A 23,635-nucleotide genomic window follows, 5' to 3' on the forward strand; every position below is an offset into this window, starting at 1 on the left:
CTATACAATGACACAGAGAACAGTGATATGCTTTCCATGACCACTTTGAAACTAAATGAATGCAAGAATATCACTCTCCTAGAAAAAGCTGATTGACATTCTTTCTTTCAACAAGACATTTCAAAAACTAATTTTCTTTCATTGAATTATATGAGAACTGGTATATTTATTTTTCTGCACAGCATTAACTTTTTGAAAGACTGTTGAAGTTATTGTGAAACTAATTCAACTTGTTGACTCGCATGACGAAGCTGAATCGCTTACTCATAAATTCTGTTCTGCTGATTTTTAACTCCATATTATGCTATGATTTAAGTCTAGGCCAATATTCTACGACTTTCAATAATAATAGTAATTCTCAGCATTTCCAGTAATTAGGCTCATGAGCTAGCTGGTTGGGAATTCTGGGTTGCCAAGTAGCACTTTTGCAGGACAGAAGGCTGTTTGAGATGAATGTGGGTGCATTCATATATACATACCAGTGACGTGCGGTGAGGTTTATGATTGGTGAGGCTGGTGACGTCATCAAACCGCGTGGTTGCTCCGATCGCACAGGCGCAGCCCAAATGGAGAAGTTTCTCTTCTCAGAAATGTCAGAAAGGGACAGACAGGCTGCTTCAGCTCCACTGAGAAGACATTTCTGAGAAGAGAAACTTCTCCTTTCTCCTCCTCCCCCCCTTCTAGCACTGATGATGTTACCTTGGCATTTTTTGCATCTGGCGAGCCCGGGATCCTTGCAAGGGGAATGGGACCACGTGTGCAAGCGGCTCCTCAGCAGCGCAGAGCCTCAGATTAGCACAGCCGCGATCCCTTTCCCCTGCACACGTGGTCCCATTCCTCTCCTTCCTGAGCCAACATGAAGGGGACCGCGGCTGCACTGATTGAGGCTGGAGCTGAGGAGCCTCCTGCACACGTGGTCCCATTCCCCTTGCAAGGATCCCGGGCTCACCCAATGCAAAAAATGGTGAGATCGGCACACTTGGGGCTGCTGCTGAGATGTCCAGGGAGGCTAAACCAAGCCGCGCGCCTCTCCCAGCCACTTTCATGGCTTCCCGGAGTATTTTTTTTTATTTTCATGATGAGAGCGGTGAGGCTCCGCCTCCCCTGCCTCCCCTGACTGCACGTCACTGATACATACACATTCAGATTTTTGTGTGTGTGTCTTTTAATGACCCCATAATCCCTTACATCGGGGTGGAATCAGGGCAACAGAGCTGAATGTTTACTGGCGGGAAGCCCTTGTTGCCAATGCAAAGTTTGCAGCAGATATTACTCATTGTGTCCAGAGAGATAAATATTTGTCACTACCTAGGATTGAACTCGCACAAATTGCACATGCACAGAGCTGGCAGTAATGCCTGCAGAAACCCACCGCTGATATAGATGTCTATTTAAGCTGGATTTAAACAATAAACTATCATGGGTTTGTTTAAACCCACTCATTGTTGGATCATAGATCATAGTTAAAACACAATGAATAAATTGTAACCGTAGGTAATGCTGTAATTATTGACAATTAGTACAGTTCAATTGAAACAATTGTAGAAGCAATTGAGTCCCTAATGCCAAAGCTCACCTGATGGCCTCAGTCCTATCTCCATCTCCCAGCATAGTCTAGTTCAGTGGCATTCAGCTTTTTCAGGCCATAGTACCTATCAGTAAAAAAAATTTTCAGAAACCCTGATTATTATTAATAATAATAATTTATTAAATTTCTAGACCGCCCCCTCTCCCCGGAGGCAAAGGTCTATTAAAAGAAAATTGGCAACCAATCTTAATTAGTGGTTGTTGCAATTTACAGTATATCACAGAAGTGAGTACACTCCCTCACATTTGTAAATATTTAAGTATATACTGTATGTCAACTGAATATTGCTAAGCATAGTTCCTGTCATTCATGTCTTCTTAGGACAAATGTCTAGCAATAGTTGGACTCTTTGAAAGGTGAAAACAATGTTGTGTTCTTATCAGTTTATTGCGCCATGCGAATAAATAAATTTTGTGAGCATGTCACAACATCTTCTGGTCAAAGGCTGGTTTGATTTTATTACCAATGCTTCACAAAGTTGAAAACCTTACATTTACTCAACATGACAAATAGAATTTAGTGCAGAACTGAACATTATTTAAAGCAGTGTTTTTCAAGCACAGCAACTTTAAGATGAGAGGATTTCAATTCCCAGAATCCCAAACTGGCACTATACAATACAATACAATAGCAGAGTTGGAAGGACCTTGGAGGTCTTCTAGTCCAACCCCCTGCCTAGGCAGGAAACCCTATACCAGCGATGGCGAACCTTTTTTGGCTCACGTGCCATAAGTGGGGGGAGTGCAGGGGGGTCATGTGCAGGTGTGCCGCACCCATAATGCAATGCGTGACCCCCCAGTGTGCATGCGCGCACTACAGGCGCATCCCCCCATTTTTGCATGCTTTTTTCACCCTCCCCAGAAAAACAGCCTCCCCCACCCCCTCGGAAGCCCTCCGGAGGCTTCAGCAACCTTCAGGAGGCTTCCCTGAAGCCTCCAAAGCAGTCAAAATAACCCTCCGAGCAAACCGGAAGTCACTTCTGGTTTGCTCAGAGGGTCATTTTAAGTGCTCCGAAGGCTTCAAGGACCATCAAGAGGCTTCCCTGAAGCCTTCAGAGCGCTCAAAACAACCCTCCGAGCAAATCGGAAGTGACTTCCGGTTTGCTCGGAGGGTCGTTTTCACTGCTTCGGAGGCTTCAGGGAAGCCTCCTGAAGGTCGCTGAAGCCTCCGGAGGGCTTCCGGGGGGGGGGGGAGGGCTGTTTTCGCCCGAACTTCCCAAACTTCCTGTTTGCCCGTAGGGCTGGTTTTTTGCACTCAGAAGGCTCATGAAGCCTCCGGGGGGCCTCCAGGGGGGAGGGGGAGGCTCTGGAGCCTGGGGAGGGTGAAAAATGGCTTTAAAAAGGGTGAACTCAGCTGGCCAGCATGCGCATGCGTGCCACCACCACTGCCCTATACCGTTTCAGACAAATGTTGGCTAACATCTTCTTAAAGTCTTCCAGTATTGGGGCATTCACAACTTCTGGAGACAAGCTGTTCCACTGATTAATTGTTCTAACTGTCAGGAAGTTTCTCCTCAGTTCTAAGTTGCTTCTCTCCTTGATTAGTTTCCACCCATTGCTTCTTGTTCTACCCTCAGGTGCCTTGGAGAATAGTTTGACTCCCTCTTCTTTGTGGCAACCCCTGAGATATTGGAACACTGCTATCATGTCTCCCCTAGTCCTTCTTTTCATTAAACTAGACAAACCCAGTTCCTGCAACCATTCTTCATATGTTTTAGTCTCCAGTCCCCTAATCATTAGTTAGTGGGAGAGCGGAGTTGCATCTGACACATCTTAAAATTGCTAAGGTTGATATTGGCTTTGAAATCTATGAAATACCCCAAAGGGTTTTTTTTTTAAGCATGGTGATGTGATTATAAGATACTAGGGATTTTCAAAGCATTTACATAAATGGGTACAATGAATATGTTAATTACCCACTTGAATATACATTATTATATATAATATCTTTTTCTGTGTCCATTGCCTTTCTTCTTCCTATATATTATACACAGAGAAAGATAACACTTATGAAATGGGAAACATATAAAGCAATTTTTAAAGATGTTTTTATTCTTTCTTATCTAGGGTGAAATTAAAATTATTCAGAATAATTTCACCCCATTATAATTTGTTAGTTTGTTAGTTTATTTATTTATTTATTTTATTGGCCTCCCATCTTAATGGAGGGTAACTCTGGGTGGCTTATAAAATTATAACAATAAAACTATACACCAGTGACATGCAGTCAGGTGAGGCAAGTGAGGCACAGCCTCACCACTCTCATCATGAAAAAAAAAGTAAAAGGAAAAAGCTCAGGGGTTGCCACAAAGAAGAGGGAGTCAAGCTATTCTCCAAGGCACCTGAGGACAGAACAAGAAGCAATGGGTGGAAACTAATCAAGGAGAGAAGCAACTTAGAACTGAGGAGAAATTTCCTGACAGTTAGAACAATTAATCAGTGGAACAGCTTGCCTCCAGAAGTTGTGAATGCCCCAACACTGGAAGTCTTTAAGAAGATGTTGGATAGCCATTTGTCTGGAACGGTATAGGGTTTCCTGCCTAGGCAGGGGGTTGGACTAGAAGACCTCCAAGGTCCCTTCCAACTCTACTATTGTATTATTATTGTAAGCTGAGCTAGTTACTGCCTCACCATGGATGACTCTGCTTAACTGTTAAAAAAAGCTGGAAAAGGTACGTGTGGGTTGGAGGGAGGGGGAGGAATTCAAACTTTATCCTCCTGGTGCTGTGCAGGGCTTTGGACAAAGGCTGGAGGGAAGGACTCTGGCTCGCTTGTGCTCTCCCTCCCCAAGAGTAGTTTGATTGCAGGCAGAGCCACGTTGTGGGCCCAGTGTGTGTGTACAGCATGGCTCTTTGCCTGGCTTCCTGCCTCCTCCTGTGGTCTCCTCACTGGTGCTCTCCCTCCCCAAGTGTAGTGACTTCCTCCCCAGGCCCCCATTCATTTCTCTCTCACACACACACAGCTGGATAAAACTATATAAAAATCTAGCCCAGCTTCACTGATTACAAGTTTGAAAAGGCAACGTGGCTCCGCCTGCAATCAAACTACACTTGGGGAGGGAGAGCACAAGCGAGCACTGAGGAGACCACAGGAGGAGGCAGGAAGCCAGGCAAAGAGCCATGCTGTAGTACACACACTTCCCCCCAGCCTCTTTCTTTTGGAAGGCTCAGATCTGCTCCCCTCCGGCTTCTCTGCCTCTCCTCTCACCCCAGCCTGCCAGCAGGAGGTGAGTGGGTGGGCTTTATTCCGTTCCAGGCATTTCCCACCCAGACAGCATGCTGCATTTGCAATGGGGGAGGTGTTTGGGAAAGGCAGCAGGGGAATGGGGGGGATGGCAGAGGAGCTGCTTTCAAGCCACTGGAAAAGATATCCAATCCAACTTTTGTGTGTGTGGGGGTTTTGTTTGAGAGTGAGTGAGAGAGGGAAGGGGTAGGAGAGATAGTCCAATCCAACTTCTGTGTGTGTGTGTGTGTGTGTGTGTGTGTGTTTGAGTGAGGGGGAGGAAGGGAGAGATGGAGGAAGGAGGGGAAGGAGAAGAAAAAGAAAAAGAAAGAAGGAGCAAAGGAGAAAAACAAATGCTGTCGCTTTAAATTGGAACTGAGCATGCCTGGCTGTGGAATTCTGGGAGTTGAAGTCCACAAGTCTAAAAATATTTGAAACCCAACACTGTGTCAGTGCCTCACCAGTCATAAATCTCACCGCACGTCACTGCTATACACAATATATACATAATACAAATTAAATACTATAAAAATATAAATACTCAAGCCTGAATAAAAGATGGGGAGGGAGGGATAGGATGAGCTGGGGAAATTTTTTTTGAATGGGTTTCTTATTTTGAATGAGAAACTAAAGGACAAAAAAAGACCAACAAAACAACAACAACAAAGGAGTCCACTTAAATGCAACAAATTATCTACTGCATTATGAGGTTTCTTTCTCTTGATCAGGGTTTCCAGAGATCTCTTTAAAAAAACTTAACATTTTTTGCAGCCTAAAAAAGTTTGAAAACTGTAATTGAAGACCAGTGTGTCAGCGTTCCAAATATCATCCAAAATTAAATCAGATTTCAGGGCAGATCTTTCCTCAAAGTTCCAATTTATGAAGAGAGACATGTTGGCACATCTGTGGAAAACCTGAATCTGAAAGCTTCCTGGGTTTTCCACCCAGTTGAAAGTTCATGATCTTGCCCCCAAACCCACAAGTTCATCACATCGTCCAGTCTTCCACTGTCACGCTGACATTTCCACCCATCTAGTTCCGGTCAGGTGCAGAGGTGCGGAGACAAAGAATGACCTTGGGCTTCTAGAAAGGAATGTTTTATTTTGACAACAACACATTCTACTTCTTACTATTCCCCCTCCCAATTATCACACTAATGAAACAGCATAGTAAAGTAATAGAGAGTGTGGCAGGCCAAAGATCCTAACAGGAATATGACTGCAGGCCTGACACAGTGCTTCTCAGCCTGGGCAATTTAATATTGGACTTCAATTCCAGCATGCTCATGCTTTCCCAGGAATTCTGGGAATTGAAGTCTACATATCTTCAAGTTGCTAACATAGGAAAATATTAGTCTAGCCTACAATGCTGGTATTCTCTGCACGTGTCCAAGAACTAAAAATGCCTACTTAGACAAGGTGCTACTATCTGCTGAAACAGATCCATTTTTATATTATACAATTTCTGATGGACTTCTTTCCTTTATGCATCTTCTTGCCTGTCACCCACAGCTGCTATTTATACATGATTTAAACAGGTCACATAAGGTCTGCTTGGCTTACAGCACTGTGAATCAGCTGATCAAATAGTTCATGCCACACAGTGTAATTGCTTGCACACCTTATACACATCAAGATTAATTAGATTTTAATTCCTGCTAAGGAACTATCAGATATTGAAGAAGTTACACACACTTTTTTTTCATATAGCTATTTTCTGAGGCATGAGATAAAATTACTGGATGTATTACTGTGAATTCACACTCTCCATCTTTCTATCTTGCTCTCTCCTTTTTTATTGTTTTTAGCAGGATGTATATCCTCATCCTCCAGTAGAGGCAATATGAATGATCATGAGTCAGAAAATAATTTAAACACTCCTGATCACCAACCCACTTCATTTTTTCCCCCTTGATCAGGGCTTCCAAAGAGCTCTTTTAAAAAATTAATGAGCCTGTCAAGTCCCTGCTGGAACGCTGCCATTCCAAAGGGGAGGGGGAATGTTTCTTGCGGTTGAACGCTTTGAATGCTTTTGCTTTTGCTGTAACCGCATGGGAATTAGGGAGGGGGACTGGATTGCCAGGATGGATTCCCTCCCAGCCAGTTCCAGCTTGTTAGCCAAGGTTGTGCTGTCCCAAAGATGATCTGCTATCGCCATCCCGCCTCAAAATTCTCATGACATCTTTGTGGCATCGTATTGGCTACTGGTGGACATGGGGCACTGGGTGGGGGGTTGAACAGAGAAAATTAGCTTAACGTTTCACATGGGAATCATTAGACTCTGCTTGATTTCTCTGCAATCACTTCTCTCTGTACAAGTGTCTTTTGAAATACGATGTAAAGAGTCTGTTTCCAGAGTTATGTTTTCCTGAGAAGATAGCTGAGGCAGATACTTAAATTAGGTGGAATCTGAAAAATGGTCAACCTGGAGAGGCATCTGCCCTACCGTGGGGATCGTGCCAACAATGTCTACTCAAGGCAATGACCAGGAGGAAGCTGAATGCTGGGGTGAAACCTCTGCTAAGTCTCACCCAGAAGCGAACTCTGTCATATGGCGGAGGAAGCTGTGAGCCTGGGGGACTCATTGAAGCTTAAATGGTTCATCAGAAAGAAGGACAACTGTGAAGGGAGGACAAGGGGAGTCACCCTTACCCATTTAAATATTTTTTATTGAGATACAGAGTATTGTAAAATGCAAAATACGAAAGTAAATAGAAGAGCAGTGAGGGGAGGAGTGGAAAGGGGGAAGAGAAGTGAGGATAGATAGGGAAAAGGAAAAGAAGCATTGATTTCCAACTCTCTCTGTTACAGTAAAATAAGGCATTAACATCAAATCACAGCTTTTTATTTTTCCATAATAATATGAACAAAACATTTCTATAAAGATCTATCAGTCTGTTTGGTAAAACCCAAAGCCAGAGTTTCATTCTTTTCCACATCGAGTACGAAGTTCAGAAGCGGTCCCAATGTGGAAACAAAAGTACTTATGTTCTTTTGTTTAATCAAAGTAGTCAATTTTGCCATTTCAGCCAACTCCATCAACTTCTGCAACCATTCAGCCATAGTAAGAATCAAAGTATCCCCCGGATATTAGGACCACCTCTGACCTCCGCGCCTTCCGGATAAAGCTCAAGACCCACCTATTCCAAGTAGCTGGCCTGGCTCAACCATAGTTCGTTCACACTGCTCCTGACGGGTTTTTTAATTTTGTGGTTTTTGGAATTTTATTAGGGGATTTTAAATTGTGTTTTTAATTGTCTTTATTCATCTGCCTACCTCCTCCATGTACACGTATTCGTTTATTTTGTGTGTGTATTGTCCATATTGTATTTTATGTGTTTTTTATTGTACGCCGCCCCGAGTCCTTCGGGAGAGGGTGCGGCTAAGAAATAAATTTTATTATTATTATTATTATTATTATTATTATTATTATTATTATTATTATTATTATTATTATTATTATTATTATTATTATTATTAAAGTGTGCTTCCATTTTTATGCATACAATAGACTTGCTGCTGTCAACATATATAGCCGTGATGGCAAACCTATGGCACGTGTGCCAGACGTGGCATGCAGAGCCCTCTCCTCAGCCCAGCATGCCATCTCCCCAGCCCAACTCCCATTGTGTTTCACTCAATCAACTCCAACTTCTTGCGAAAGAAAAAGATCTTGCGAAGTTGCAATTGATTGAGTTAACTTTTTCACTCACGCACTTCACAATGGGGGAGGTAGGGTCCCGTCCACCTCCTGAAGCCCATAATGACACGGAGCCTCAATGCGCTCTTTCACCCCTCTGCTGCAGCTCCCTGTGGCCCTGTTGCAGCAGAGGGATGAAAGAGCTGTCCCCCTGTCATGGCGGTGGCGATGGGTGGAGCCTTAGTGCGGGAGCAAAGTGTCCCTGCACTTGCCTTTGCACAACAACAGGATTCTGCCTTTATCGCAGTACATTTGCTGTTGCCGCCATCAAAGAGGGCTGGGAGAGAATGGTGGGGCTGGAACTTGTGGGGTGGGGGCCATCCCTCAAGCCTGGCCTTCTTCCTCCCTTGATGGCAGGGCCAAGAAAAAGAAGGGGACAGTGTGGGAAAGCACTTCCCTCCCCTGGCTGAGTGCTGATCACAAAAGCCCAGCGGGAGGGGGGGGTGACTGGCCTGGCAGAAGCGCCCCCATTGGACAGTGGAGAGACCTGGCCTTTCTTTCGCAGCAGAACACCATTTGGCACCTCCAGACGCAAGCTGCCACCTTTGAGGAAGCTGGGCAGTGATGGCTGGGGCCGTGGGGAGGGGGGGGGGAAAGTGGAGGCATCAGGGATGCTCCCCCCTCCTCAGCAAGCTGGGCCTGGAGGAGTGTGGAGATGTTTTATGCAGTGGTGAAATTCAAATTTCTTTACTACCGGTTTTGTGGGTGTGTCTTGGTGGGCGTGCTGTGTTTTGGTAGGTGTGGTTTGGGGTGTGTGGCAGGGGAAGGATAGTGCAAAATCTCCATTCCCATCGCACTCTAGAGGTGGCATTTGGTGATTCTCGGAACTATTCAAAATTTCCGCTACCAGTTCTCCAGAACCTGTCAGAACCTGTTGGATTTCACCCCTGGTTTTATGTTTGTATTTGTCAACATAACCCCTAAGTATTTCACTTTTTCCTCAACCCTAAAACCCAACTTTTTATTCAATATATCACTATCCCGAGAATACATATTCTTGATCAATATTGTTGTTTTCTGTTTATTTATTTTGAAACCTGCCAAAACAACAAACTCATTCAATTTCCTCATCAAATATTCTATATTATTTTTTGGATTCTGGAGAAATATAACCAGATCACCACGAAAGCCCTCAATTTATTAACTTATTTCTTAATATTTATACTCCTTATTTTGTCATCTTGTCTGATAACTCTATTCAAAACTTCCAAAACCAAAATAAACAGCAGAGGGGACAAAGGGCATCGTTGTCTTGTACTCTTTTGAATTTCACATGAATTAGTTAAATCACCATTTATAACAATTTTTGCATTCTGTATGTGTCGATTGCTTTAATTCCTTGGATAAAATTCACTCCAAAGTCCATTTCTTCCAGCACCTTAAACATACAGCCCCAATTCAGGTTGTCGAAGGCCTTCTCTGCATCTAAAAAAATTAAGGCAGCCTGTTTTTCATTATGATATTGTAAATATTGAATAATATTTAGGACAGCCCTCACATTATCTCTTAGCTGTCTTTTCAGCAGAAAGCTTGCTGGTCTTCATGTATATGTAGTTGTAAAATCTTCTTTAGTCTTTCTGCCAGAAGAGCAGCAAAAAGATTATAGTCTTTATTTAGTAATGAGATTGGTCTATAGTCCTTTGTCTTTGTAACATCTTGACCCTCCTTTAGGAGCAACACAATATTGGCTTCTTTCTATGTCTGGGGTATATTTTCCCCATGCAGTGTATAATTCATTGTGTCTTTTAGTGGTTGAAGATGTTCATCCTCAAAACACTTATAGCATTGGCTTGTAAGGCCATCTAAGCCTGATGCTTTGCCTGGCCTCATTTTTAAAAATAGCTTCTCATATCTCAAAAGCAGTTATCGGATCATTCATAAGTTGTCTCTGAGTTTGTGTTAGTCTAGGTACTGTTGTTTTAAAAGGTATTCATCTATTTTTAATGTGTCAATCTCCTGTCTTTTATACAAATTTGAGTAAAAGTTATGAAAGGACTTTTTAATGAGTTCATTGTCTATTTATTGCCTTCACAATTTTTTCCAATTATTGTCATTTCTCTTTCTTTTCTTAATTAATATGCTAACCATCTACCTGGTGGTAGATGTCAAAATGTCTTTGTTTGGCATAGTTCAGTTTTGTTTCTATTACCTGTATAGTTAACATAGATAATTATTACCATAACAGTTTAATATGGTGTAAAATGTTAGTATCCATAGGTGTCTTTTGCAACTGAATTTCTTTCTGTCTAATATCATCCAATATCTTTTATGTCTTTTCCTGGGATTTTTCTTCTCTAAATGATTATACTGTATGAAATAGCCTCTCATAATCGCTTTACTAGCCTTCCATACTGTTGTTAAGCTTGTACCTTTTCCCAAATTATTCTCAAAGTATTCCTGCAGTTTCTTTTTACAGTCTTTTACAATCCTTTCCTTTTGCAGAATAACTTCATTTAATCTCCATCTAAAACTCGAGCTCTTTTTTCTTAAAACCAAAAGCACCGGATTATGGTCAGAGAAAGATTTAGGCAGAATGTCCACTTTCAGAATTTTATTTGTGAGATTTTTAGATATCTGTATTATATCAGAAGAAGGTATATTCTCTGGCATCTCCATTTTTATATCTCCATGAGTCTATTAATGCTAGATTATCTGTCATCTCAAAGAAAATCTTAGGTAATTTACCTAAGCATCTCTAAAATCCTGAAGGCCACCCCCGCCCCCCGTGACATATAATACTTACTATTGAAAAAGTGAATTCCTACTCACGTGGAGGAAGCCTAAAAGGCATTAACTTGGTTTAAACAAGGTTCCAAAAAACATGGCATCCATGAAAGAAAAAAATAAAAGCACGAAAGATAGTAAAAGTACTGAGCAACTTAAAAAATAATAGTATGAAGGCAGAGGTGTGATTCAGCTACTTCAGACCCATTCGAGTGAACTGGGAACAGAAATTTTAACTCGTTCCGACAACTGGCAAATACCACATCTGGCTGACCCCACCCCCATCCACCCCATCACCTCTCACCCCGCCCAACCACCTGCCGCTTGCCCCGCCTATGGAGATTCTTAGCCATCCAGATCATAGTTGTCCCAAATGTGCTTTTTAAAAAGACAACTAGACTGGACTTCAAAAGACAACAAAGTCCAGTTGCTTTTTGAAAAAGCAACTTTGGGACATTGTGCAAGCTTTTCACTTCAACTACTCCTATGTCTTATATAAAAATTTATCAGGATCCTGTGAAAAGAAGAAGACATAAAAGGATACATTTAACGAGCAAGTTCCATTTTGCCCTTTGTTCTGAATACATATGTAAGAAAAATCATGTGTGAACTTGTTCAGGTCAACATACATAAGAGTGGCATCCAATGTTACAATTCTTGCATTATATTTCCAACTCCCAATATGTGCATGCAAAGTTTAATTTGTACATCTATGTAGAAGTACAAACTACATGTTTCCTGGACTAATTTTGTAATTTTTGACATTTGAAATTAGATATTAAAAATGCATGCATTATCTTCTGAAACTAAAATGTTGACTGACTCCATTGCAGTTCTTTCTTCCGGCAACTGGTGAATTGATAGAGAAATGAATGATATAAATTAAAACAAAGTAAAATATTGGTTTCAAAAAATGCTTATTCTCCCCCCCCCCATGTCTATGATGGGAAGTATTTATCTCATCAAGCATATGGATAAAAGTAGAAAACTTTCTTTCATTCTTTCTATTCTTTTTCATATATAATGATGATGAACTAAATTAATAATTAAATTCATGAGGTTCTTGAACAATTATTTTTTGAGCCTAAATCTATTGTCACCCTCTTGCCTCCTCTTTAATGGAATGTGAAATTGAATAATTCGGGTGCCATTTATTAACAAAAACATAATTGGTTATTTAACAGGAAGGGAGATAAAGGTGCCTAATGTCAAGTTCAATATCTCAGTAGCAATAATCTCAGTAATCTGATTATTTGTATCGTGTCCACAGTTTTAATGATCTCAATGCTATTAAATCCAAATCTCAGACAGTGTAATGCAATCAATGGACATTGGAGCTATGAAAAAAAAAAACCTCAGCTTTGGGGGATTGGCTGTCTTATCTGCAAATAAAAAGGGTTGTCCTATCTTGTTCCCCCATCAGGCATCACATCTTTAGTATCTCTGCAAAGATGATGCTCTTGCTTTCAAGGAAGCATTTGACTCAGATGTTAAGGTAACATGTAAGAGATGTAACCAGGTCTGGTTTTGATCACAGAGGGAATTGATTTGAATTCCTGATACATTTATCTCTCACCTTCTCTTCTCTCTATAACTTATAGTAGGGATGGGGAACTATGGCCCTTTTATGATTTGTGGTCTAAGTTCTAGAATTCCTGAGCCAGCCATACTCCCAGGAATTCTGGAAGTTTGATGTCTACCAGTCAAAAAAGGGCCATAGTTCCCCATCTCTGGCTTATAGGGGGAAAAAGTATCCCATTTCCACTCTTGGTTCTTTATTTTCTTCTTTTTTCCCTTCTGGAAGGAGGGAAGGGAATGTATATGTGGCACAGAGAAAGATTATCTGCAGCTTCCTTAAGGAAATATATCCATCCTACCAGATCAGATAGGGTGGGCATTCTCCTAGTTCCTTCCTCCAAATATTGTCATCTAATGGGAACTAAGAAGCATGCCTTTCCTGTGCAGCCCCTGCCCTATGGAACACTCTGTCTCCTGAAGTTCAGGAAGCCCCTATCCTCCTATAGTAGCCTTTTGTAAAGTTTTGAAGCCCTAGCTTTTCCCACTTCTATTTTGTCATGATCAGAGGTGGGTTGCCATTTTTTTTTACTACCGGTTCGCTTGAGGACGCACGCACGCTCCCGCCGCCGCTACTACCAGTTTGTCCAATCTGGGCCAAATCAGGAGCAACCCACCTCCGGTTATGATTTATTTTATTGTTTAGAAAAAGCAGTAGATACTTTATTAAGCATATTAATGGATATTAATTGAAATCCTGTGAATAAAAATAATCTGGAGAATTAGCTCTTCTCTAAGATTTTAAAACTTATAATTGTTCCTAATACTTTGTTGAACATTAAACAAATAAAATTATTTGTTACCCTGTAAGTAAGAGTTGCTTTAAAGGACAGAAGAAATGCAAATGTTACCTGTTTTTCTTTCCCAGAGATATTTAAGGTACACTTAGCTGAAATTCCCTTATATATAATTGCATACATCTCATATGAGAGAATGCACACCTATTTCCCAAGAATGTAAAATGTGCATGAACTGTTTTACAGTTTACAATACAATACAATACAATACAATAGTAGAGTTGGAAGGGACCTTGGAGGTCTTCTAGTCCAACCCCCTGCCTAGGCAGGAAACCCTATACCATTTCAGACAGATGGCTATCCAACATCTTCTTAAAGACTTCCAGTGTTGGGGCATTCACAATTTCTGGAGGCAAGCTGTTCCACTGATTAATTGTTCTAACTGTCAGGAAATTTCTCCTCAGTTCTAAGTTGCCTCTCTCCTTGATTAGTTTCCACCCATTGCTTCTTGTTCTACCGTCAGGTGCCTTGGAAAATAGTTTGACTCCCTCTTCTTTGTAGCAACCCCTGAGATATTGGAACACTGCTATCATGTCTCCCCTAGTCCTTCTTTCCCTTAAACTAAACATACCCAGTTCCTGCAACCGCTCTTCATATGTTTTAGTCTCCAGTCCCCTAATCATCTTTGTTGCTCTTCTCTGCACTGTCTCCAGAGTCTCCACATCTTTTCTACATTGTGGCGACCAGAACTGAATGCAGTATTCCAAGTGTGGCCTTACCAAGGCATTATAAAGTGGTATTAACACTTCACGTGATCTTGATTCTATCCCTCTATTTATGCAGCTTAGAACTGTGTTGTTTCTGAACAAGTGCTTTCTTTATCTTCACTTCAGTAAAATGTATGAAGTTGTTCTGGGCTTTTAAACTTTTGAAGGAAGATAGATTATCTCTATTTTCTTAGGAATTAACACTCTGAATCAGGGTAGGGAAACATTTTTTCTTAGGAAGTTGACTAATGGAAAAAAAATCTGGCTAGGATGGAATTATTCCCAATATAGTTAGAAGAGGAAAGATGGACCAGCAACAATATGAAACATTAGAAGATTCTGGAGGCTACATAAAATTAGTCTGACATTACATCTTCCTAATGCACCTCAATTTTCTCTAGATCAGTAAATAATATGTAGACGGTCCAAGAATCTAAACTAAAGTTATAGAAAAATAATGGAAAAATGAAGTAGCTTAAAGCTACCCTTCAACTACTGTATTTAATTTAATACTTTCATTTAATGTTTAAGGAGTCAATACAATTTTATTTATGTTAATAGATCATAGAATTTTTACAAAATATCAAACAGCATAAGATACAATAAAATAATAAAATAAATGCATAGCTATTTCTGTTCTAATTTGGAAATAATCTATCAGAATTTAATTATTCCCAGAGTTTCCTTGAATTTCTTCTGACACTCATAACTTTTTCCTACCTTTAAAAATGTTTTTAAAGAATTTATCAGTTAATTGGAAAATGTATTCTCTTCCAATACAACCAGCTGGAGTGATTTACAAGGAAGGGTGGTATTAATTCAGAATGCCATGAATGGTTCAACAAAACATGGGACATGGATAAAGTGACACCTTCTACATAGGATAGATTTAGCTTTGGAAGAGAAAATTATTCTAGCCCCATTCCAGAATACTGATGGTAAAAAATTAAACTGGTGAGATTAAATGCTCTTCTGTAATAAACAGAATGAATGATATACAAACACTTAGGAAAAGAAAAGGATCTGTCCAGTGGTGGGTTTCAAATTGTTTTAGAACCTCTTCTGTAGGTGTGGCCTGCTTTGTGGGAGTGGCCTGCTGGCCATGTGACCGGGTGGGAGTGGCTTGCTGGCCATGTGACCGGTTGGAGTGGCTTGCCAGCCATGTGACCAGGTGGGAGTGCTTGCCAGCCATGTGACTGGGTGGGCGTGGCCAACTTGTAAAATGTGGTGAAACTCACTTAACAATGCTCTTGCTTAGCAACTAAAATGTTGGCTCAGAAACTCTGGCATTTGAAACACGCAAATCTTAAAGCTGTTCAAGTTACAAGACCCTTGCACCCCTAACCCTTTAGAAAAAAAAAACCAGGGGTGTTCAAACTTGACAGCTTTAAGACTTGTGGACTTCAACTCCCAGAATTCCTCCTCTTGCTCTTCATCTTGGTGATGTGCGGACGGGCGGGGGGAGAGAGCTGGAACCGGTTCTAAACGGCACTGTATATTTGTGGAACCTCTTCTATAGAAGAGGTTAGAACTGGCAGGAACCCACCCCTAGATCTGTCCCATAGGCAGTGGTGAGAAATAAGAAATAAGTCCAGAATAGCTGCTGGACCTCCTGTAAAGCCACTGTCAGATCCTAAGCATTGTAAACAATTGAGTAAAAAAACCCAAAAGAGACCATACGAAGCTTTGCTTTTTTTTTTCTAAGAGGAACCGAATTTGTGGACAAGGATTAACTGATTTAAAAAGTTTAACCAAAAATGAATTTTACCCAGCATTTTGCATATGTTCAAATGTGAATAAATGTGATAGCAGAATGAAAGAAATGTCTTTATCAGCATATCTAATTATTTCATGAAACAAATCCTATTTCCTCCTCAAAAATGTATTTTTTTTGTTCCATGTCTACAGTCAGTCAAAACATATATTTATTGAATTATACAATGGGGGAATTTAACTTTTTTCTTATTTTACTTTTCCATCTAACATGTTTTATAATAATATTAAGGTTGAATGTTCTGATAAATGAAATCCTTAGTCATGGCTGCTGACATTTTAATCACACATAAATTTAATACAAATTCCTATGAGAACGGGAACAAGCTCTGCAGCTCTATAAAAGCCCTTACAATGTCAATCTCCTCTAATGTAATCTTCCAAGGGGAAGCTGTCTGAAAACAGGTTGCCATAGTTACTTATGGAAGCTTGAATCATTAGCCTTATCCTCCATCTAAATGTTACTATCCTTTTTTTCCTTTCTCTTTTTGGTACGTTAAATCTTGTTAAATTTGCTCCATTATCTATTCCCCCCTTTCATTAACACACAAGCACACACCCTAAGTAGTAATACAATGAAGTCATTGATATTAAGTAATCATCTTAAAAACCTCTGTTATACAACAAATACTTTATGTGAGTCGTAGTGTTTCTTTTTTCAATGTTATATTCAACTTTGTATAAACAAGCCAAATAATTTTATGCTTGTAATATTGACATGTTAAATTATAATTATTATTGATAGAACAATTTTTTTCTGTTCTCTCTTCTCAGTAGTCTAAGCTATCTAAATAAACATTAATAATTGTAATTGTATTATATAAATATCACTGCACTGAAACAGTATAATATATCAAGTTATAAACCAACATAATAAAAAAAATGTTGTTGCTTATATAAAATGTATGCTTATCAATTTGTGTAATTTGTTTAATATTTGTCTTGGAAAAATCAAAGTTAAAGCTACTAAAATGTCACAATGCACAATATTTCATTCAACCTTCTGTTTTACTATGCTTTAAGCTACATCATAAATCATCATTTCAAACAAGTAAATAGGACCTCATTAACTTTTTGCTTATTTTTGTTTTTTCATTTTGCCAGTAAATTTTGGTAATTCAGAGATTATTTTAGATCAGGATTAGCAAAATTTATGGTTCGGGAATGCTCTATTCCTATTTGCATTTATAAATATATATTTTCTTTTTTTCTGCTGGCAAAGTTCAAAGCTTTATTCATAAAATAAACAAAGAGAAATGGAGATACTAAATGTCCGGAAGGCACATTTTCTACCAGAATTCAAGTATATATGAAGTGCTGGTGGTAGAAGGGCATTTTAGGGAGATGGGCAATTTAGAAATAGGAAATATACATTTAGAAATGTAAGAAATATAAATAAATAAATATTTTCCCTTTTCATAGAATAAAATGAAATCAATTTTCCTGATTAAAATACATGATACTTGGAAGTGCTTATGTTTGTTTATATAATTGTCATTATGTTATTGATTCCTCACTAAATATGTTGGAACAGGATCTTTGCTCAGTGGGCACTAAGAACCACAGAATTACTTGGATTTTAGATTGAATTAGCACCAGATCCATTAGCAGGCACTGAACACCGAGTCCATAGAAGCAGGAGCCTACCACATTAAACAGGACCCAAGATGCAGACTGTGCAAAGAGGCCTCAGAGACACATTTCCAGGATCAGGACTTTAGAGGCTGATGTTCATCTCTGTTTCTGAGCCAAGGGAGCCAGTGTTGTCCAAAGACATTTCTGTGGTCATGTGGCCAGGCTGTTAACTTTCCACTGAAGTGTTACCTATATATCTATTCACATTTGCATGCTTTTGAACTGCTAGGTGAGCAAGAGCTAGGGCAAGAATGGGAGCTCACCCCCTCGCACGGCCCTCGGATCTTGAAGCATGGCAGGGGTCTACCACATTAAACAGGACCCAAGGTGCAGACTGTGCAAAGAGGCTAAGAGACAGTCCAACACATAGTGGCAAGGTGTAATTTTCAGGCAGGAGTAACATACACTGAAAGCAAACCAAGCTAGCATTGGGTACAGGAATATCCGTACAGGATATGAGCTACATTAGGGGTGTCAAACTTGCGTCGTCATGTTGATGTCACGTGATGTATCATGACTTTCCCCCCATTTGCTAAAATGGGGTGGGCATGGCCAGTGTGTGATGCATCCAGCCTGCTGCCTGTGAATTTGACACCCCTGAGCTAGACCATCCCAAATGCAGATGCCACAGATGGTTGTGGTGAATAACAGGGCTAAGATCTTGTGGGACATCCAGATGGATAGACAGCTACTGGCCAATCAACCAAACATTGTGGTAGTAGACAAGGACCAGAAGATAGCACAGAGATAGATATAGCTATGCAACATCAGGAAGAAGGAGTATGAGAAGCTAGAAAAGTACTAGGAGGAACCCTGAAGGAGGAACTAGAAAGAATATTGAAAGTAAACTCTATATTTCCACTCTTGATGACCCAAGTGATGCTATGGCCATACTGTTGCAGTGCCTGGAGGCTGTGGGGGCCTGGATGGGTGACAACAGGCTTTGGCTGAACCCTGGCAAGGCCAAATGGCTTTGGGTATGTGGGTCTCCAGGATCTGGAACCTGTCATCTTTGACTCTGGGTTCTGCCCCAGAAAGAACCCATCCGCAATTTGGGGGTTCTCCTAGACTTGCAACTCCTGTTTGAGGAACAGGTGGCAGTTGCAATTAGGAGAGCCTTTGTACAACTTTGTATTATGTGCCAGTTGCAGCCTTTCCTGGATCAGGACTCCCCATGTTCAGTTATTCAGTCCTAGTCATCTAACGGTTGGACTATTGTAAAATGCTCTACATGGGACTACCCTTGAAAAACATTTGGAAGCTACAGCTGGTGCTGAGTGTGGCAGCGCAGACAATTTTGGCAGCCCCAAGAACAGTCCTTGTAGCACCATTTGTTGGTGTCAAGTTGGAGATAAGTGGTCAGGGGAAACCTTTATGTTTCCCTAAAGTGCAGACATTGACAAAAATGCTTCTGTAGAAAATGTTACATTGGATTTATTATAAAATTCCATTTTCTACAATGAAAGCATGGTATCTGGCCTTATCAGGCAGCTTCAAGAAAGTGGAGGAACCATCACATATCCCCATCAATATCAGCAGTATCACCCGTCAATCTCTTTTTTATTTCCACCTTTCTCAAGCCTTCATCCTTTGAACTCCTTTTCTGGCTTGTCATTCCAAATTGGGAAAAAGACCATCTCCTCCCATAGGTAGTAAGCCCAGAAAAGCTGTGAGTTCTTGGGTGAACCCTGTGGAATTTCAAGGTATACTAGCATTACTGAAAATCACTAGCTTAAATATTGGATGTTCTGTACTTCACACTTACAGTAATTAATTCTGTTCTTGGTGTTAAATATTCAAATTGTTAGACATTTTAATATGTCCATTGAATCCAACTTTATTCCTGTAGCTGTTGGAACGATATCAAGTTTATAGCGTGCTTCAGAAGGGACAGTTCATACATTACTTATCAAAATGCACTAAAGAGAAAAAAAGTGAAAGTGAAAAGATATGGAAGGACAAAATTCTGAAAATCTGTTTTAAATCTTCATTACTAGAATAGGCGGTTACATAATAAAAGTCTCATCTGCTAAGCCCTCAAGATTCTATCAACTAAAACTAGAATAAAGTAGAATTTGGAATCTTAGCCATTGTCTAAGATTTTGGTCTTATATTCTTAATTTAATGCTAAAGAGTTATTTTTCACATTTTTATTTGTAGCTTATTTATTGCAAAACTTAAATTGTTATGAAATTTTTTGTAGCATTGTGCAATGAAGCTTTCTGTTGTTTAGGTTTATCTGCAGCCAAGTTATTGTATGACTCAGGACTGGATGTTGTAGTCTTAGAAGCCCGAGACAGGGTTGGAGGCAGAACTTACACAGTAAGAGTAAGTACTATGTGTGTGTGTATGTCTTTTTGTGTCTGTGTAATTTTCCATTATACAATGTGAAAACGTAGGGTTCCCCAATATTTTGCTGTTCAAAATGGCTCTGCATGTTATGTTCCAGTTGCATCTGCTCCTTTAATCAGGAAGCCCTGTTGACAGCCACTCATGCCTTAGTCACTTTATGACTGGATTTTTGTTAATGGAAATGCCCTTGATGACCCCTTGGGAATTTCAATTGATCCAGGATACAGTGGCATGAATAGTTATTGGCACGTCTTACTATCCCAATGTAACTCTTATAATTCAGGGGTCCCCAATCTCCAGGCCATGGGCCACTACTTGGCCATGGCCTATTCACAACTGGGCCATGTGAATGGTGGGCTGACGCAACACGATGCTCAACTTGCACAAGTGATGGGCCTGCGCACACACACATGCAGCTCGACTTGCAGTTGAGCTGAGTATGTATGTGTGTGCATACCGCCAGTCGCTTGTGTGCATACCAACCCAGTTCCCCTCACCCCCTCACCAAGCCACAGACGTTTGTGACTGCTGTTCTAATTCATAAGTCACACTGCTTACCAGTTCACTCCTAGGTGCTGGTCTTATGAAAATCTTCATGGTATAGAGCCAGGCTATTTGCAGAACTCTCTATCTCAATGCTTTCTATCTGCCCAATAAGACCTATAAAGAGTCGGTGTGCTCTAGGGCAGGGGTGTCAAATTAAATTTCATTGAGTTCAGGGTTGTGTTTGACTTCAGGGGGCTGGGATGGGCATGGCCAGGGTGGGTATGGCCAGCTTGACATCACTCATGTTGAAGGCTTCTGTAATGGCCCAAATGCTCTGCCAGAGAAAACAGTCTGTTTTCAACTGCAACGGCCTCCTGCAACCCTCTGCCAATGAAAACGGAGCTCCAGAGTTCCGCATGTAGCCCTCCCAAGCTCCATTTTTGCTTGGAAGGGCTACATGCACCACAGGCCAGTCATTTGCTGTTTCCAGGGTGGCCCGTGGACCAGATCTAAGTACCCCACAGGCTGGATCTGGCGTCCGGGCCTTGAGTTTGATACATCTGCTCTAGGGCCTACCATACAGGCTATCTTACTGGCAGTATTCAGAAGATGTGCTTTCTTTGTTGCTGTTCCTTCCCAAAAGAACAACATACCCCTTGAAATCTACCCGGCAGTAATTCTGAAAACCTTTAGGGAGGCATTAAAGAATTATTCTTATTCAAACATTGAGTTTGGGAAACATACGACCTTGGATGAATTCTACCCCCCACCCTCCCAATAATGTATGTGACTATATATATCTGAATGGTTTATGTTTTTTGTCTTTTTATGACGTAATCTTACGGATTTATTTTTGTTTTTTAAATATAATATAATATATATTTAAATATTAAATATAATATTTAAATATTTTAAATATTTAAAAATAAATATGCTACTCTTAATCATATGTTGAGTGGATAATTATAATCACCAGTTAAACAAACAAATGAATAAAAATTAACCATACCCAAGCATGAACTCAGGGATGCTGTGGCTCAGGGCTAAGATGCTAAGCTTGTCGATCAGAAAGGTTGGCAGTTCAGCAGTTCGAATCCCTAGCGCCACGTAACAGAGTGAGTTCCTGTTACTTGTCCCAGCTTCTGCCAACCTAGCGGTTTGAAAGCATGTAAAAATGCAAATAGAAAAGTAGAAACCACGTTTGGTGGGAAGGTAACAGCTTTCTGTGCACCTTCAGTGTTTAGTCATGCCGGTCACATGACCATGGAGGTGTCTTTGGACAGTGCTGGCTCTTTGGCTTTGAAACAGAGATGAGCACCGCCCCCTAGAATCAGGAACGGCTTGCACATATGTGCAAGGGGAACCTTTACTTTTACCTTAAGCATGAACAGCTTCATCAAAATTGGATCAGACTTCTTTGAGCCAAGATCTTATCCTTGTTGTATATGCAGATTCCTTAAAAGATTACCTTTCTGACCAGGAAAAAAGATATTGTAATTATTATGCAAAAAATTATCATTGACACACATTTTTCTTTTTTCCATTCATGTTAGGGACACGTATATTCATTTACCAATATGCTATTTTTCCCCCTCAACCAGAATAAGCATGTCAAGTATGTTGACTTGGGAGGAGCATATGTGGGACCCACACAAAATCGTGTTTTACGGCTGTCTAAGGAGTTAGGACTAGAGACTTACAAAGTGAATGAAGTTGAGCATCTTATTCATCATGTCAATGTAAGAGCAACTATTTCTTAACTTCTTCTTTTATGATGTGGGAGACTCACAAAGCTTTAAGAATTTTTGACATTTTATAATTTGGAATGGTTTGTTAAATACTCAGATTAAGAAGATATGAAAGTATTCTGAAGGTTAATGAGAATCATTTGACTAAAAATATGATTGAATTGTTTTCTTCAATTTGTATAATTTCCAAAAGTTTTCTTCAATTCTTATTATTTCAGGAAGGCAGAATAGGCAGAATATTTTATTTAGCATAAAGATTGAAAGATAGACACAGCTGGGATGATATATAGTTTAGCCAGTTGGCTATTTCTTTTGCAGGCATCTCCTATCAAATCTGTTTAGCGGTTGACCTCTAGTCATGAATATTTTTGTGTTAGCTAACATAGCTAACACCAATTGTCAGTCCAAACCATAGTTCATTTTTAAGGATAAAATGCAGGGAGAGAACCCCATATGTGCATTGCTTTCAGAAAATTCAGGGAGCCATAAGTAATGCACAATACCAGTTTTGTGGCTTTCAGACCACTCTGTGTTACATGCAAAAATTCATTGGCAAAAATTATGTTTGATAGTGATTTTTTTCCATTTTTTCCTCTTAAAAAATAAGAAGCAAAATTTAGTAGGATATAATTTAAAAGTGCAATTTTCTAGTGAAAGCAAACTTTTTGGAGAAAGACCCACCCACTGGCTACACTGAGAAATATAAATGTATGGGAAGTTTCCTTAATTAGGTCACCAAACCAATATCAGGACTTAGTACATAATTGTTTAAAACAAGCCTCAAATTGATTGCCCTATTATACAAATTTAGTTTATTTCATAGAGGAAGATTAGTAATAATTATTTGGGCCATTTACCTTTATGTTAGAGAAATGCAGAAATATAAACTACTGTTATTACATTGTATTTGGCAAATCTCATGAATTTTACAATAATTATAATAGCAGATGTCTATTATGAAAGAAATTGACTATACCAAAATCACCCAGCTGGCATTAGGCATTATGGGCTCTGAAGTCTCTCCAAGGTTTCGATTTTACTGCCCTGTTTATAGAATCCTGAGTATACAAGTAAAGGTGCCAAAAGAGAGAAGCCTTCTTTCAAACCTGAATTATTGCACATTTAAATGAATACAATTCTGTATATCTTCTATCAGACATTATTATTAAAGATACCAATAAATTGAGATGTAACCCTGGCTCATAAAATCTTTCCTATCCAATTATACATATTGTGATCAATTTATTAACATGTGATTATCATGCTTAACTTGTATTTTTAATTAATTTTTCAATTTAACCAGATACTTTATCAAATGCTTATGAAAACA

At 39.9% G+C, this 23,635-nt stretch overlaps 1 protein-coding gene across 1 annotated transcript in view; it reads left to right on the forward strand.

Annotated features, from left to right (window-relative positions):
- LOC309390747 (amine oxidase [flavin-containing] B-like) overlaps nucleotides 1-23,635 on the forward strand; it is a gene marked incomplete at its 3' end in the record, with an annotated part of 70,580 nt that overhangs the window by 8,631 nt on the left and 38,314 nt on the right. The window contains exons 2-3 of the mRNA XM_081950411.1: nucleotides 19,953-20,047; nucleotides 22,159-22,296. Of these exons, the coding sequence (XP_081806537.1) occupies nucleotides 19,953-20,047; nucleotides 22,159-22,296 (233 nt within the window). The remainder of the gene's footprint in view (nucleotides 1-19,952; nucleotides 20,048-22,158; nucleotides 22,297-23,635) is intronic.

The sequence above is a fragment of the Natrix helvetica genome, assembly GCF_964273705.1.
Source record: "Natrix helvetica genome assembly, chromosome: 4".
NCBI lineage: Eukaryota > Metazoa > Chordata > Lepidosauria > Squamata > Natricidae > Natrix > Natrix helvetica.